The sequence below is a fragment of the Arachis stenosperma genome, chromosome 9 (genome assembly GCF_014773155.1).
Source record: "Arachis stenosperma cultivar V10309 chromosome 9, arast.V10309.gnm1.PFL2, whole genome shotgun sequence".
Classification (NCBI taxonomy): domain Eukaryota; kingdom Viridiplantae; phylum Streptophyta; class Magnoliopsida; order Fabales; family Fabaceae; genus Arachis; species Arachis stenosperma.
In genome coordinates, this window is record NC_080385.1 from 36,593,330 (window position 1) to 36,610,548 (window position 17,219).

General features: G+C 37.8%; 1 protein-coding gene and 1 non-coding gene across 2 annotated transcripts; one reads left to right on the forward strand and one right to left on the reverse strand.

Annotated features, from left to right (window-relative positions):
* Positions 1 to 3,668, forward strand: LOC130949390 (uncharacterized). Its single transcript, XM_057878126.1, has 6 exons — positions 1 to 1,358; positions 1,470 to 1,902; positions 1,985 to 2,307; positions 2,394 to 2,704; positions 2,806 to 2,897; positions 2,997 to 3,668. Exons 1-6 carry the CDS (start codon positions 1 to 3, stop codon positions 3,666 to 3,668), a joined length of 3,189 nt encoding a protein of 1,062 aa, XP_057734109.1.
* Positions 3,669 to 10,936: 7,268 nt separating this feature from the next.
* LOC130953978 (small nucleolar RNA R71) lies at positions 10,937 to 11,040 on the reverse strand. The gene has a single exon (XR_009076137.1). It is a non-coding gene; the product is annotated as a small nucleolar RNA R71 (small nucleolar RNA).
* Positions 11,041 to 17,219: the final 6,179 nt, after the last annotated feature.

The following is a 17,219-nucleotide window of genomic DNA, read 5'->3' on the forward strand; positions in this document are numbered from 1 at the left end:
ATGGACAAAACCTGGATTCTTAAGCCACGAGATAGCATAGAATATAGACAAGGACTGAATATGTTCCTAGACTTTGCATTTGCGAATGCATCGTCGGATAACATGATAAAGTGTCCATGCCCTCAATGTGGGTTTCAATTTTTGCAAACAAGAGAGGATGCGTACGACCACCTGTTGATGAAGTCGTTTCCCGTTGGCTATACTTTGTGGTTGTGTCATGGTGAGAAACCAGCTGAGGAGAGCTCTAGTTGCACACCGATAGTTGAGAACCCTACCCCCGAGGCGAATCCATATATTCAAATGGTACACGATGCATTTAACTTCACAATGCCTCCTGGAAGTGACGAGACCACAACAGCGGATCCTGTAGAAGACGATGATATAGAGTTGCCGCACTTGTATGATGGTCGAAGTCGCGAAGCACAGGATTTTGCCGATCTTCTTGCGGATGGAGCGGAGGAGTTATATCCCGGCTGCTCGAAATACTTAAAATTATCTTTCCTAGTGAAGCTTTATCACATTAAGTGTATGTATGGTGTGAGTGACAAGGCTATGTCGATGATTCTGGACTTATTGCGGGATGCATTTGAGCAAGCCAAATTCCCGTCCACTTTGTATGAAGCCAAGAAAACTATCCGAAAGTTAGGTATTGAGTACAAAAAAGTAGATGCATGCCCGAATGATTGCATGTTGTATCGGGGTGAGGATGAAAACGCGACGAAATGCAAGAAGTGTGGGACTTCACGATGGAAGCAGAAGACGCGAAAGGGTTCTGTTACGAAACTAAAAATACCTGTTAGAAAAATTGGAAAGCCTCTCCCAGCGAAGACTCTCCGTTACTTTCCTCTTATACCACGACTGCAACGGTTATTCATGTGTAGCAAAACTTCATCTGACATGTTATGGCATAAAGAGGTAGATAATAACGATGGGTACTTGAGGCATCCAAGGGATGCTGAAGCATGGAAAGACTTTGATGCAAAGTATCCTGACTTTTCCAACGATGCTTGCAGTGTTCGCTTAGCCTTAGCAAGTGACGGTTTTAATCCTTTCAGAAATATGAGTACGACGTATTTCATTTGGCCGGTGATTCTTATTCGGTACAATTTTCCTCCTTGGCTATGCATGAAACAGACATCTTTTATACTATCTATGATTATTCCTGGTCCTAAAATGCCGGGTAATGACATTGATGTTTTTTTGGAGCCCCTAGTGGATAAGTTGAAGCAACTCTGGGATGGCGTTGAAACTTATGATGCTAATAAGGGGACCACTTTCAAGATGCGTGTGGCGCTAATGTGGACTATTAGCGATTTTCTAGGGTTGGAAAATTTATCTGGGTGGAACACGTACAGTGGGTTAGCTTGTCCCACGTGTAACATTGACGCTAAGGCTCAGCGACTAACATTCAGTCGAAAATGGTGTTACACGGGCCATCGCCGCTTCTTGAATTAGGGCCATAAATATAGAGTAGACCGGAAAAGATTTGACGGACAAGCTGAAACCAGGGATCCACCGAAGAAGTTTTCTGGAACAGATGTCTTAAGGCAGCAGTCTAACTTGCAAGTATCGTTTGGGAAGAACCCAACTCTGACAGCCAAAAGAAGACGCATTGGTGAAGATGCAGATCAAGATGACTCGGTTTGGAAAAAGAGGAGTGTGTTCTTTGAATTCCCGTACTGGAAGGATTACATGATGCGTCATAACCTTGACGTGATGCACATAAAGAAGAACATTTGTGACAATCTGGTCTACACTATTTTAAACGACAGTGTCAAATCAAAAGATAATCTTAAAGCTCGCAGAGATTTACAAAGCATGGGCATAAGGCCTGAATTGTGGTCGGACAAAGGTGGTAAATATCCTTCAGCAATCTTCACAATGTCGAATCCACAGAAGGATGTATTCCTGAAGACTTTACAGAGCGTGGTCTTTTCCGATGGTTACTCAAAACAATATTGCTCGTTGTGTTGACATCCGGCAGCGCAAGTTGTATGGGTTGAAGAGTCACGCCTGCCACATTCTAATGAAACAATTACTTCCAATTTTGGTGAAGAATGCATTGCCAAGTCTGGTATCGAATGTGATTGCTTCTCTGTCCTCATTTTTCCGAGAACTCTGTGAAAAAGCTGTAAATCCTATGCAACTTGGTGCCCTTCAGGATCATGTTGTGCAAACTATGTGTCAGATGAAAATGATATTTCCTCCATCCTTCTTCACTGTCATGGTTCACCTTACGGTGCACCTGGTTAATGAACTAAAAATTGGTGGTCCGGTACATTATCAGTGGATGTATCCAATAGAAAGGTTAGCGTGCTAATAAATGCATTTAAGAATTCTGTTTCCAATTTTGTTACGTATATACTCAACGTTATGTCGTATTTATGTAAAAGGTACTTGGGACGATTGAAGCAATACGTGCGTAACAGGGCACAAGCTGAAGGCTCAATTGCAAAGGGCTATTTATCTGAGGATATTTTGACATTCTGCTCCAGATATTTGGATAATACTGAGACTAGAATCAACTGTCCAGCGCGAATTGATGATCGACCTGTTGATATTACAAACAATACAGGATGTACTATGTTCACTGTAATTGGAAAAGCTTCAGGGGCTGTATCACATTTTGCACTGACACCAATGGAAAGAGATCAGGCACATCGTCATGTGCTAGTCAATTGCGAGGCCGTCGCTCCATTTATTGGTAAGTATGCACATCACATCATTAAGCACGATTATAACCAATTTCAAACACTTAGTCATTGGACTAATTTCTTGTTATGTCGTAAAGTAAATTTAGGTCAGAAACCAAGCGAAAATTACGGGATCAAACAAGGTCGCACTCTAGGATAGACCGTGTTGTGCATGCAGAATTTCCTCGCCGGTTCAAGTGTGAGGTTCATAGAAATTTAAGCTGACCAACTTATTTGTGCCCTAGAATTATTTCTTGTGAAACCCAACTTTTAATACGAACAAACTCTATTTTATGGTGCTAGGTTCCAATGGACAGTACCGTACATTCGAAAGAAATGAAGTTGCTGGCATGTGGTCCCATGCTTCAGGCGAGACGGTTTGGGGCATACAACGTCAATGGGTACAAATTTAGAACTATCACAAAGGAAGACGGGCTGAAAACACAAAATAGTGGAGTTTATGTCTCATCCAATACAAGAAGTTATGCCAGCATGCGTGACAACAGAGTGGCTGTTGGTAGTGTTCCATATTATGGAAAAATTGTGGACATCATCAAATTGAACTACAGCTGCCATTTCACAGTGGTTTTGTTCAAATGTATTTGGGCTGATACAACTACGAGCAGAGGAATGAAAGATGACCATCTGGGCCTTACCAGCGTTAATTTCGCTCATCCAATTCACACCGGTGATCGAGAAGATGATGAACCGTACATATTGGCATCAGAAGCTCAGCTCGTGTACTATGTACGTGATGAAGTAGATCAAGAATGGAGTGTAGTGGTTCATGTAAAACCACGAGACTTGTATGACATGGGAGGAGAGAATGAGGATGTTGAAGCTACTTTTTCTCCTCAGCCCGGGTTGAACATGTCAGCAGCAGGTGACATCAGTGATTTACAGTTGACAAGGAAAGATGATATAGAAGACCCAGTAGCAGATGTCTCTGATAACATAGATTATGTGGCATTATGAAAATATGGCAAAACATGTGCAGCATTTGTAGAGTATCCGTGTTTGTTTGATAAGTTTAACAGTGTTTATGATGTACGCAGTTTGCTGGTTACATTACTATTTGTGTTTTCGTATTTGAATTAAGTTTTCATTTCAGGTTGATTTTCATGAATACCACCAGTTCCTCATTTCTTCCAACGATTTTTGCTTTTAAAAGTTAGTTGTCAACGCTTTGTTCTTCTCATCATCATTGTTATTGATCTTAACATCCAATAAAGAAAATTTCGACATCGAGTAAATTATCTTGAATTACAAAATTATTATCATTGAAAAATATAGTTAACATAAAATGGTGTTGTAGCAGGAGAAATGAAAACGAAGGATTTCTCATCATGCTGTGCAGGCACAATGTTTGCTAACAAAATGGCTATGGCCTCTCCATTCTCTTCATTGGAACATGCAATTACGGTTGCCAGAGACATCTGGTCCCATAAGTTGAATGTTAGGTCTTGGTTTGAGGCTTTATCAGGTCGATCTTGTTCTAATGAATACTTGGAAATGGCGAATGAAGCTACTGTGCAGGTATGTTCATTAGCCGTACCCTTAAACACTTGAGTTAAACATTATTTGAAAAATAAGTTTTTTAAGTTGCTATATGCTTATGACATTTAACCAGTTATAGTTGTTCCGTTAATGCTAAATTTTGTAGGAACTTCATGAATGGGGATCAAGGTACGAGGAGAAATTTGGCTATGTTTTTGTGACATTTGTAGCTGGTAGAACATCTGAAGACATACTTGCTGAATTAAAGGTTGGAAATAAATTTCTAGCACAGAAAGTGAATTACAGAGACACAATATGTTTTACAAAATAGACTATCAACTATACATTTTATTATGGTGCAGATGCGCATTAATAACTTGCATGGTGTTGAGTTGGAGATTGCTTCAAAAGAGGAATTGAAGTATATAGAACGTGCTATTAGAGAGCTTCTTTCCAAGAAATTTGTCCAAACTACTGACGAAGGAGACGGTAATAGTTAATTTTGTATCTGTTAATTTTGAAAGTCCTCTTCCCATAATTCCAAAATTTTCTTTCCTTAATTACTAGAATGACTTGGAAGTTATCATTATCTTTTAACTAGATTTATATGGTGTTGGTTGCATGTTCATATATTCAATAAGTTGCTAACACTCTAGACGGAGCAGACACTGATTCAGAAGATGATTTAGATGCTATCTCCTCTAGTGGATATGACATCTCTAGGGATGTTGAGCTTAATAGGGTTCCAGAAGAAGACAATGAAACTTTAAACACCCAACACAGAGAAGATGCCATACCTGCTGCAAAAAGGGGTTTCGATTTGAACAAGCTGCCATGGTTTGGAGATGACTTATCAGATCCGTTATCACGTTCATGCAGCACTTTTTTGACAGAGTATTTCTGGCCAGGTCAATACGATGTTGATGAGAAATTTTGACTCAAAACTTGTTTGTCTATTTTAGTAACTATGATTTTTATGCTCTATTGAACTTTGTTTTGAGTTAGTGAATTCCGACGTTTACTTGATTTTTATGTTACCAGTTATGGTTAAATACAAACTCAAAATTGCTGCTACTACAATAGAAAACATGATTCGTGAATTCGGTTTTAGTTATTCATGTTTAACTTTATTTTTAAGTAATGAATTTTTTTATGTAACACAAAATGAAAATTTTTTTAATGCACTAATTAAGTTGCAGTATTTGAACCTTATTTTCTCATTAAAAAAAATAGCGACGATTAGAACAATTATAAGAAGGCAATAATGTTTATACAAAAAAAATCCAAGTTAAAAAAAATATTGCAGCGGTTCGAAAAAAACAGCTGCAAAACGAATATCGATGTTTTCAACAACTGGACAATTAGTAGGGGTTATAGGAAAACCGCTGCAAAATGAGATTATTTAGCAGCGTCTACTCAAACCACTACATAAACCGCTACAAAACAGTACATTTTGCAGCGGTTACCAGAAAAACGCTGCAAAATGTGATCATTTGGTAGCGTATGCTAAAACCGCAACAAGAACTGCTGGCATATTGTATTTAACAACGGTCTAATATTAACCGCTACTGAATAAGCGCTGCTATCTGCCGGTTTTCTTGTAGTGTATATCAAATATGTGTCTGATTATATTTTCATTTTTGTAGAACAATAGCTCCCAGTCATGTGAAATCATAAATCTTGATTCTACTCAAGATATTGTTACCCCTAAGCGTTCTATAACGTCGTTAGAGTGTTCAAAAAATCTATCTGAAGTGTTTCTCGATCTGGATAACTCTTCATGCTCTAAATCCAGAAGAATTACAAAGGAGCCTACTATCTCTGTCGGCAAAGAGCACGTTGACTAGATTCAAGGATCTCTCATGTTTTAGCCATCTGCATTGTAATTAATTTCCATTAAATAAATGTATGTTTTTAGGTTTTGCTTTGAATAAAGTATGTATGTGGCTCTGTCACCATGCTAATTTAGCATGACTTTGTTGTATTTAAGTTTTCTACGCATGTGTCAATGTTGTCTATTGTTTTTCATTTGATATTACATGTAGGTTGGCAATATTCTAATGTACTTTAAAGTATTAACGATTAATTAGATGTTCCTTTATATTTCTGTATTAAATGATATTTTATTGTTAATACTCTTCACATGCATATATCTATTATTATGTATATACATCTGTTAGATTTAATTATATTTCTTCCATAGCAGAAAAATTAACTCTCAATATAAATGTATCTTGAACTTCGTATTAATATTTTTTATTTGTGTCCTTACCTTATTAATAAATGTATGGATTTTATTTTAGTATATATATGTTAATAGATGTTGTAGTTGATAATCAATGTTTCTTTATAGATTTTTATATATTATTTCATTTGCTGAAGTTTATTTTTCACGTTTAGTTTAGTCTACCTTCAATATCCTTTATATATTTTACTAAGTATTACTTTAGTTGTCATGTAAATGCAATTTACTTCCTCATGTACAATTTAAAAAAATGAGAATATTAAAAAAGTCCCATTTATAATCGTGCAGAGTTATTTCATGCCTAACATTACACACTTTTGCTTATCATCAGAGGTTACTTTAAGCATAACATTTTTTTGTCTATTTTATTATTCATTAAATAAGGATTTCAAATAAGCTAAAAATGTTCCATTTAATATTTGGATATAATATTTATTAATTAAACAAAGGTAGAAGAGGTTTGCACAATGTTGCAATATATAAATGTGGAGAATCACTCACTGACAGAGTTGGATAAAGAGTCAAAATAGGAGTGATATGCAGTTTCTAATCCTCTCTCTATATTTATATTCTTTTACTCAATAGCCAATATCTATGTCCAATTATAGCTTTCATTACACTGTGATTTATGATGAGCAGATAATTTATACGCTTTTTGGCATTGTTTTTAGGTAGTTTTTAGTAAGTTCAAGCTACTTTTAGGGATGTTTTCATTAGTTTTTATGTTAAATTCACATTTCTTGACTTTACTATGAGTTTGTGTGTTTTTCTATGATTTCAGGTAATTTCTAGCTGAAATTGAGGGACTTGAGCAAAACTCTGAAAAAGGCTGACAAAAGGACTGCTGATGTTGTTGGAATCTGACCTCCCTACACTCAAAATGGATTTTCTGGAGCTACAGAACTACAAATGGCGCGCTCTCAATGGAGTTGGAAAGTAGACATCCAGAGCTTTCCAGCAATATATAATAGTTCATACTTTATTCGGAAATTGACGACGTAACTTGGCGTTGAACGCCAAGTACATGCTGCTGTCTGGAGTTAAATGCCAGAAACACGTCATGATCCGGAGTTGAACGCCCAAAACACGTTATAACTTGGAGTTCAACTCCAATAAAAGCCTCAGCTCGTGGATAGATCAAGCTCAGCCCAAGCATACACCAAGTGGGCCCCGGAAGTGGATTTATGCATCAATTACTTACTCATGTAAACCCTAGTAGCTACTTTAGTATAAATAAGACTTTTTACTAATGTATTAGTCGTCTTTTTGACCACGTTTCATCTTTGGTCTCAGTTTTGTTTTATTCTTCATCTTAAGAGGCTATTGATCACGTTTTAGGGAGCTGGCCCTTCGGCCATGCCTGAACCTTTCACTTATGTATTTTCAACGGTGGAGTTTTTGCACACCATAGATTAAGGGTGTGGAGCTCTGCTGTACCTCAAGTTTCAATACAATTACTATTACTTTCTATTCAATTCTCTTTTATTCTTATTCCAAGATATACGTTGCACAACACTTTGATGAATGTGATGATCCGTGACACTCATCATCATTCTCACTTATGAACGCGCGTGACTGACAACCACTTCCGTTATACCTTAGGCCGGGCGCATATCTCTTAGATTCCCCAACAGAATCTTCGTGGTATAAGCTAGATATATGGCGGCATTCATGGGGATCCGAAAAGTCTAACCTTGTCTGTGGTATTCCGAGTAGGATCCCGGGAATCCGGAAAGTCTAACCTTGTCTGTGGTATTCCGAGTAGGATTCCGGTATTGAATGACTGTGACGAGCTTCAAACTCCTGAAGGCTGGGCGTGATGACAAACGCAAAAGAATCAATGGATTCTACTCCAACCTGATTGAGAACTGACAGATGATTAGTCGTGCTGTGACAGAGCATTTGGACCATTTTCACTGAGAGGATGGGATGTAGCTATCAACAAGGGTGATGCCTCCAGACGATTAGCCGTGCAGTGACAGCGCATAGGACCATTTTCCCGAGAGGATTAAAAGTAGCCATTGATGATGGTGATGCCCTACATACAGCTTGCCATGGAAAGGAGTAAGAAGGATTGGATGAAAGCAATAAGAAAGTAGAGATTCGAAAGGATTCCAGCATCTCCACACGCCTATCTGAAATTCCCACTATTGATTTACATAAGTATTTCTATCCCTTTTTATTTTCTATTTATTATTAATTATTCGAAAATCCATAAACCAATTTAATCTGCCTAACTGAGATTTACAAGGTGACCATAGCTTGCTTCATACCAACAATCTCTGTGGGATCGACCCTTACTCACGTAAGGTATTACTTGGATGACCCAGTACACTTGCTGGTTAAGTTGAACGGAGTTGTGTCCACACATAGTTGAAAAAGCAATGAATTTTACAAAATACAATAACAAAGGAATCACAATTTCGTCCACCAAGTTTTTGGCGCCGTTGCCGAGGATTGTTCGAGTATGGACAACTGACGGTTCATCTTGTTGCTCAGATTAGGTAATTTTCTTTTCAAAAATCTTTTTCAAACTTTTTCTTTTCTTTTTCGTTTTTCCAAACTTTATTTTCGAAAAAAAATTTAATAAAAATTCAAAAAAATTAATAAATCATAAAAAAAACCAAAAATATTTTGTGTTCTTGTTTAAGTCTTGAGTCAATTTTTAAGTTTGGTGTCAATTGCATGTTTTTAAAAATTTTTTTCTTGCATTTTTCGAAAATTCATGCATTCATGGTGTTCTTCATGATCTTCAAGTATTCTTGACAAGTCCTCTTGTTTGATCTTGATGTTTTCTTGTTTTGTGTTGTTTGTTGTTTTTCATGTGCATTTTTCGTTTATTAGAGTCCATACATTAAAGATTTCTAAGTTTGGTGTCTTGCATGTTTTCTTTGCATCAAAATTTTTCAAAATTATGTTCTTGATGTTCATCATGATCTTCAAAGTGTTCTTGGTGTTCATCTTGACATTCATAGTGTTCTTGCATGCATCATGTGTTTGATCCAAAATTTTCATGTTTTGGGTCATTTTGTGTTTTTCTCTCTCATAATTGAAAAATTCAAAAAATCAAAAATATATCTTTTCCTTTTTTCTCTCCAAATTTTCAAAATTTTGGGTTGACTTGGTCAAAATTTTTAAAATTAGTTGTTTCTTACAAGTCAAGTCAAATTTTCAAAAATTTAAAAATCTTATCTTTTCAAAATCTTTTTCAAAAATCATACCTTTTCCAATTTTTCCTCTTTTTCGAAAATTTCAAAAATCTTTTTCAAATTATTTTCAAAATATTTTTCTTATCTTTATATCATATTTTCGAAATTACACTAACATTTAATGTGATTGATTAAAAAATTTGAAGTTTGTTACTTTCTTGTTAAGAAAGGTTCAATCTTTAAGTTCTAAAATCATATCTTTTAGTTTCTTGTTAGTTAAGTAATTTTAAAAATTAAATCTTTTTCAAACATATCTTTTTATCTTTTATCTTATCTTTTTCAAAAATTTTATCTTTTTCAAAATTTGATTTCAAAATATCTTATCTAACTTCTTATCTTCTAATCTTTTCAAATTTGATTTTAATATTTTTTTAACTAACTCTTTGACTTTTTGTTTGTCTCTTATCTTTTTCAAAACCATCTAACTACTTTTCTCTCTTCAATTTTCAAAAATATCTCACCCTTTTCAAAATTCTTTTTAATTAATTAATTAGTTTTAATTTAAATTTAATCTTATTTCTTATCTCTAATTTTCGAAAATCACTAACCCCTTTTTAAAATTATTTTCGAATTCTCTTCCTCTTCTTTTCTTCTATGTAACTATTTAATTACTAACACTTCTCTTCACCTCTCTTCATCTAAAAATCCGAGCCCACTCTTCTACATTCTTCTCCCCTTTCTTCTTCTACTAACATAAAGGAATCTCTATACTGTGACATAGAGGATTCCTCTTCTTTTCTTGTTTTCTTCTCTTTCATATGAGCAGGAACAGGGAAAAAGGCACTCTTGTTGAAATTGATCCTGAACCTGAAAGGACTCTGAAAAGGAAACTAAGAGAAACTAAATTACAACAATCCAGAAACAACCTTTCAGAAATTTTTGAACAAGAGAAGGAGATGGCAGCCGAAAATAATAATAATGCAAGGAGAATGCTTGGTGACTTCACAAAGCCAACGTCCAAATTTGATGGAAGAAGCATCTCCATTCCTGCCATTGGAGCCAATAATTTTGAGCTTAAGCCTCAACTAGTTGCTTTAATGCAACAAAACTGCAAGTTTTATGGACTTCCATCTGAAGATCCTTATCAGTTTTTAACTGAGTTCTTGCAGATTTGTGAGACTGTAAAGATGAATGGAGTTGATCCTGAAATCTACAGACTCATGCTTTTCCCTTTTGCTGTAAGAGACAGAGCTAGAATATGGTTGGATTCACAACCTAAGGATAGCCTGGACTCTTGGGATAAGCTGGTCACAGCTTTCTTGGATAAATTCTTTCCTCTTCAAAAGCTGAGCAAGCTTAGAGTCGATGTTCAAACCTTTAAACAAAAAGATGGTGAATCCTTCTATGAAGCTTGGGAAAGATACAAGCAGCTGACCAAAAGGTGTCCATCTGACATGTTTTCAGAATGGACCATATTAGATATGTTCTATTATGGTCTATCTGAATTTTTGAAAATGTCATTGGACCATTCTGCAGGTGGATCTATTCACCTAAAGAAAACGCCTGAAGAGGCTCAAAAACTCATTGATATGGTTGCAAACAACCAATTCATGTACACTTTTGAGAGGAATTCCGTGAATAATGGGATACCTCAGAAGAAAGGAGTTCTTGAAATTGATGCTCTGAATGCCATATTGGCTCAGAACAAAGTGTTGACTCAACAAGTCAACATGATCTCTCAAAATCTGAATGGATGGCAACATGCATCCAACAGTACTAAAGAGGCAGCTTCTGAAGAAGCTTATGATCCTGAGAACCCTGCCATGGCAAAGGTTAATTACATGGGTGAACCTTATGGAAACACCTATAACTCATCATGGAGAAATCATCCAAATTTCTCATGGAAGGATCAACAAAAGCCTCAACAAGGCTTTAACAATGGTGGACGCAATAGGCTGAGCAATGGCAAGCCTTTTCCATCATCTTCTCAGTAACAGACAGAGAATTCTGAACAAAACACCTCTAATTTAGCCAATCTAGTCTCTGATCTGTCAAAGGCCACTTTTAGTTTCATAAGTGAAACAAGATCCTCCATCAGAAATCTGGAGGCACAAGTGGGCCAGCTGAGTAAGAAAGTCATTGAAACTCCTCCCAGGATTCTCCCAAGTAATACAGAAGAGAATCCAAAAGGAGAGTGCAAGGCCATTGATATAATCAATATGGCCGAATGCACAAGGGAGGAGGAGGACAAAAATCCTAGTGAGGAAGACCTCCTGGGACGTCCCTCAAGCAAGAAGGAGTTTCCTATTAAGGATCCAAAGGAATCTGAGGCTCATATAGAGACCATAGAGATTCCATTAAATCTCCTTCTGCCATTCATGAGCTCTGAAGACTATTCTTCCTCTGAAGAGGATGAAGATGTGACTGGAGAGCAAGTTGCTCAATATTTAGGAGCTATCATGAAGCTGAATGCCAAGTTGTTTGGCAATGAGACTTGGGAAAGTGAACCTCCCTTGCTCATTGGTGAACTAGACGCCTGGATTCAGAAAACTCTACCTCAAAAGAAACAAGATCCTGGCAAGTTTTTGATACCTTGTACCATAGGCACCATGACCTTTGCAAAAGCTCTGTGTGATCTGGAGTCAGGGATAAATCTTATGCCACTCTCTGTAATGGAGAAGCTGGGGATCATTGAGGTACAACCTGCCTTGTTCTCTTTACAATTGGCAGAAAAGTCATTGAGACAAGCTTATGGAATAGTGGAGGACGTGTTAGTAAAGGTTGAAGGCCTTTACATCCCTGCTGATTTCATAATCTTAGACACTAGGAAGGAAGAGGATGAATGCATCATCCTTGGAAGACCTTTCCTAGCCACAGCAGGAGCTGTGATAGATGTCAACAGAGGTAAATTAGTTCTTCAATTGAATGGGGAATACCTTGTGTTTAAGGCATATGGCCATCCCTCTGTGACAAAAGAGAGTAAGCATGAAGAGCTTCTCTCAGTTCAGGGTCAAGAAGAGCCCCCACAGTCAAACTCTAAGTTTGGTGTTGGGAGGCCACAACCAAACTCTAAGTTTGGTGTTAAGACCCCATATCCAAACTCTAATTTTGGTGTTGGGACTATACAACATTGACCTGATCACCTTGTGGCTCCATGAGAGCCACTGTCAAGCTATTGACATTAAAGAAGCGCTTGTTGGGAGGCAACCCAATTTTATTTATCTAATTTTTATTTTTTTTGTTATTTTGTGTTTTATTAGGTACATGATCATGTGGAGTCACGAAAAAAATATAAAAATTAAAAACAGAATCAAAAACAGCAGAAGAAAAATCACACCCTGGAGGAAGCACAGGCTGGCGTTCAACGCCAGTAAGGAGCATCTGGCTGGCGTTCAATGCCAGAACAGAGCATGAAACTGGCACTGAACGCCAGAAACAAGCAACATTCTGGCGCTGAACACCAGGAATGCGCCTAGAAGAAAAGCTGGCGCTGAACGCCAGTAACAAGCATGAAACTGGCGTTCAACGCCAGAAACATGCTTTACATGGGCGTTGAACGCCCAGAACGTGCACCACTCGGCGTTTAAACGCCAGAATGGTGTGCGAAGGCATTTTACATGCCTATTTGGTGCAGGGATGGAATTCCTTGACACCTCAGGATCTGTGGACCCCACAAGATCACCTCAGGATCTGTGGACCCCACAGGATCCCCACCTACTATATTCCCACCTTACCTCCTAATCCTATTTTACTTTTCCCCATGTCACACTTCCCAAAAACCCTTCACCAATCACCTCAATCTCTCTTCCCAATCACTTATTCACCACTCACATCCATCCACTCTTCCCCATAAACCCCACCTACCTTCAAAATTCAAAAACATTTTCCCACCCAATCCCACCCTATATGGCCGAAACTTCACGCTCCCCTCTCCCTATATATACCCTTCCATTTTACTTCATTTTCACACAACACTACCCCCTCTACTATACCTTGGCCGAATCCATCTCCCCTCACTCTCCTCTATTTTCTTCTTCTTCTTCTTCTCTTCTTTCTTCTCTTGCTCGAGGGCGAGCAATATTTTAAGTTTGGTGTGGTAAAAGCATAAGCTTTTTGTTTTTCCATTACCATCAATGGCACCTAAGGCCGGAGAATCATCTAGAAAAGGAAAAGGGAAGACAAAAGCTTTCACCTCCGAGTCATGGGAGATGGAAAGATTCATCTCCAAGAGCCATCAAGACCACTTCTATGATGTTGTGGCAAAGAAGAAGGTGATCCCTGAGGTCCCTTTCAAGCTCAAGAAAAATGAGTATCCGGAAATCTGACATAAAATCCGAAGAAGAGGTTGGGAAGTCCTAACCAACCCCATGCAACAAGTCGGAATCTTAATGGTTCAAGAGTTCTATGCCAATGCATGGATCACTAGGAACCATGATCAAAGTATGAACCCGAGTCCAAAGAATTATCTCACAATGGTTCGGGGGAAATACTTAGATTTTAGCCCGAGAATGTGAGGTTGGCGTTCCACTTGCCCATGATGCAAGGAGATGAACGCCCCTACACTAGAAGGGTCAACTTTAATCAAAGGTTGGACCAAGTCCTTACGGACATATGTGTGGAAGGAGCTCAATGGAAGAGAGACTCCAAAGGCAAGCCAGTTCAACTAAGAAGACTGGACCTCAAGCCTGTGGCTAGAGGATGGTTGGAGTTCATCCAACGCTCCATCATTCCCACTAGCAACCGATCTGAAGTTACTGTGGATCGGGCCATCATGATTCATAGCATCATGATTGGAGAGGAAGTAGAAATTCATGAAGTCATCTCCAATAAATTCTACAAAATAGCCGAAAAGCCCTCCACCAAGGCAAGGCTAGCTTTTCCTCACCTTATTTGCCATCTATGTTACTCAGATGGAGTTATCATAGAAGGAGACATCTCCATTGAAGAGGATAAGCCCATCACCAAGAAGAGGATGGAGCAAGCAAGAGAGACCCTCCACGGTTCTCAAGAGATGCATGAGGAAGCTCATCATCAAGAAATCCCTGAGATGCCTCAAGGGATGCACTTTCCTCCCAACAACTATTGGGAACAACTCAACACTTCCTTAGAAGATTTGAGCCACAATGTTGAACAATTAAAGGTGGAACATCATGAGCACTCCATCATTCTCCAAGAAATAAGAGAAGATCAAAGAGCAATGAGGGAGGAGCAACAAAGGCAAGGAAGGGACATAGAAGAGCTTAAGGACATTGTTGGTCCTTCAAGAAGAAGACGCCACTAAGGTGGACTCATTCCTTGTTCTTATTTCTTTCTATTTTTTTTTTCGGTTTCTATGTTATGTTTATCTATGTTTTGTGTCTCTACTTCATGATCATTAGTATGTAGTAACCATGTCTTAAAGCTAGGAATAAAATCCATTAATCCTTCACCTCTCTTAAATGAAATATGCTTTAATTCAAAAGAACAAGAAGTACATGAATTTCGAATTTATCCTTGAATTTAGTTTAATTATATTGATGTGGTGACAATACTTTTTGTTTTCTGAATGAATGCTTGAACAGTGAATATGTCTTTTGATCTTGTTGGTTATGAATGTTAAAACTATTGGCTCTTGAAAGAATGATGAACAAAGAAAAATGTTATTGATGATCTGAAAAATCATGAAATTGATTCTTGAAGCAAGAAAAAGCAGTGAAAAAGAAGAAGCTTGCGAAAAATAAATAAATAAATAAATAAATAAATAAATATGGCGAAAAAAATATTAGAAAGAAAAAGAAAAAGCAAGCAGAAAAAGCCAATAGCCCTTAAAACCAAAAGGCAAGGGTAAAAAAGATCCAAGGCTTTGAGCATCAATGGATAGGAGGGCCCAAGGAAATAAAATCCAAGCCTAAGTGGCTAAATCAAGCTGTCCCTAACCATGTGCTTGTGTCATGAAGATCCAAGTGAAAAAGCTTGAGACTGAGTGGTTAAAGTCATGATCCAAAGCAAAAAGAGTGTGCTTAAGAGCTCTAGACACCTCTAACTGGGGACTCTAGCAAAGCTGAGTCACAATCTGAAAAGGTTCACCCAGTCATGTGTCTGTGACATTTATGTATCTGGTGGTAATACTGGAAAACAAAGTGCTTAGGGCCACGGCAAAGACTCATAAGTAGCTGTGATCAAGAATCAACATGCTTAACTAGGAAAATCAATAACACTATCTAAAATTCTGAGTTCCTAGAGAAGCCAATCATTCTAAACTTCAAAGGAAAAAGTGGGATGCCAAATTTGTTCAGAAGAAAAAAGCTACAAGTCCTGCTCATCTAATTAGAATTAATATTCATTGATATTTTGGAATTTATAGTATATTCTTTTCTTTTTATCCTATTTGATTTTCAGTTGCTTGGGGACAAGCAACAATTTAAGTTTGGTGTTGTGAAGAGCGGATAATTTATACGCTTTTTGGCATTGTTTTTAGGTAGTTTTTAGTAAGTTCAAGCTACTTTTAGGGATGTTTTCATTAGTTTTTATGTTAAATTCACATTTCTTGACTTTACTATGAGTTTGTGTGTTTTTCTGTGATTTCAGGTAATTTCTGGCTGAAATTGAGGGACTTGAGCAAAACTCTGAAAAAGGTTGACAAAAGGACTGCTGATGCTGTTGGAATCTGACCTCCCTGCACTCAAAATGGATTTTCTGGAGCTACAGAACTACAAATGGCACGCTCTCAACGGCGTTGAAAAGTAGACATCCATAGCTTTCCAGCAATATATAATAGTCCATACTTTATTCGGAAATTGACTACGTAACTTGGCGTTGAACGCCAACTACATGCTGCTGTCTGGAGTTAAACGCCAGAAACACGTCATGATCCGGAGTTGAACGCCCAAAACACGTTATAACTTGGAGTTCAACTCCAAGAAAAGCCTCAGCTCGTGGATAGATCAAGCTCAGCCCAAGCATACACCAAGTGGGCCCCGGAAGTGGATTTATGCATCAATTACTTACTCATGTAAACCCTAGTAGCTAGTTTAGTATAAAAAAGACTTTTTACTAATGTATTAGTCGTCTTTTTGACCACATTTCATCTTTGGTCTCAGTTTTGTTTTATTCTTCATCTTAAGAGGCTATTGATCACGTTTTAGGGGACTGGCCATTCGGCCATGCCTGAACCTTTCACTTATGTATTTTCAACGGTGGAGTTTCTGCACACCATAGATTAAGGGTGTGGAGCTCTGCTGTACCTCAAGTTTCAATACAATTACTATTACTTTCTATTCAATTCTCTTTTATTCTTATTCCAAGATATACGTTGCACAACACTTTGATGAATGTGATGATCCGTGAGACTCATCATCATTCTCACTTATGAACGCACGTGACTGACAACCACTTCCGTTCTACCTTAGACCGGGCGCATATCTCTTAGATTCCCCAACAGAATCTTCGTGGTATAAGCTAGATAGATGGCGGCATTCATGGGGATCCGGAAAGTCTAACCTTGTCTGTGGTATTCCGAGTAGGATCCCGGGAATCCGGAAAGTCTAACCTTGTCTGTGGTATTCCGAGTAGGATTCCGGTATTGAATGACTGTGACGAGCTTCAAACTCCTGAAGGCTGGGCGTGATGACAAACGCAAAAGAATCAATGGATTCT

Bases quoted from the DNA above. Each gene is read 5' to 3' on its own strand.
- LOC130949390 (XM_057878126.1), top strand. From the start codon at position 1: ATGGACAAAACCTGGATTCTTAAGCCACGAGATAGCATAGAATATAGA. The intron at 1,359-1,469 runs GTTAGCTTGTCC...CCATAAATATAG, and splicing joins GGGTGGAACACGTACAGTGG to AGTAGACCGGAAAAGATTTG. The intron at 2,308-2,393 runs GTTAGCGTGCTA...TTTATGTAAAAG, and splicing joins TGGATGTATCCAATAGAAAG to GTACTTGGGACGATTGAAGC.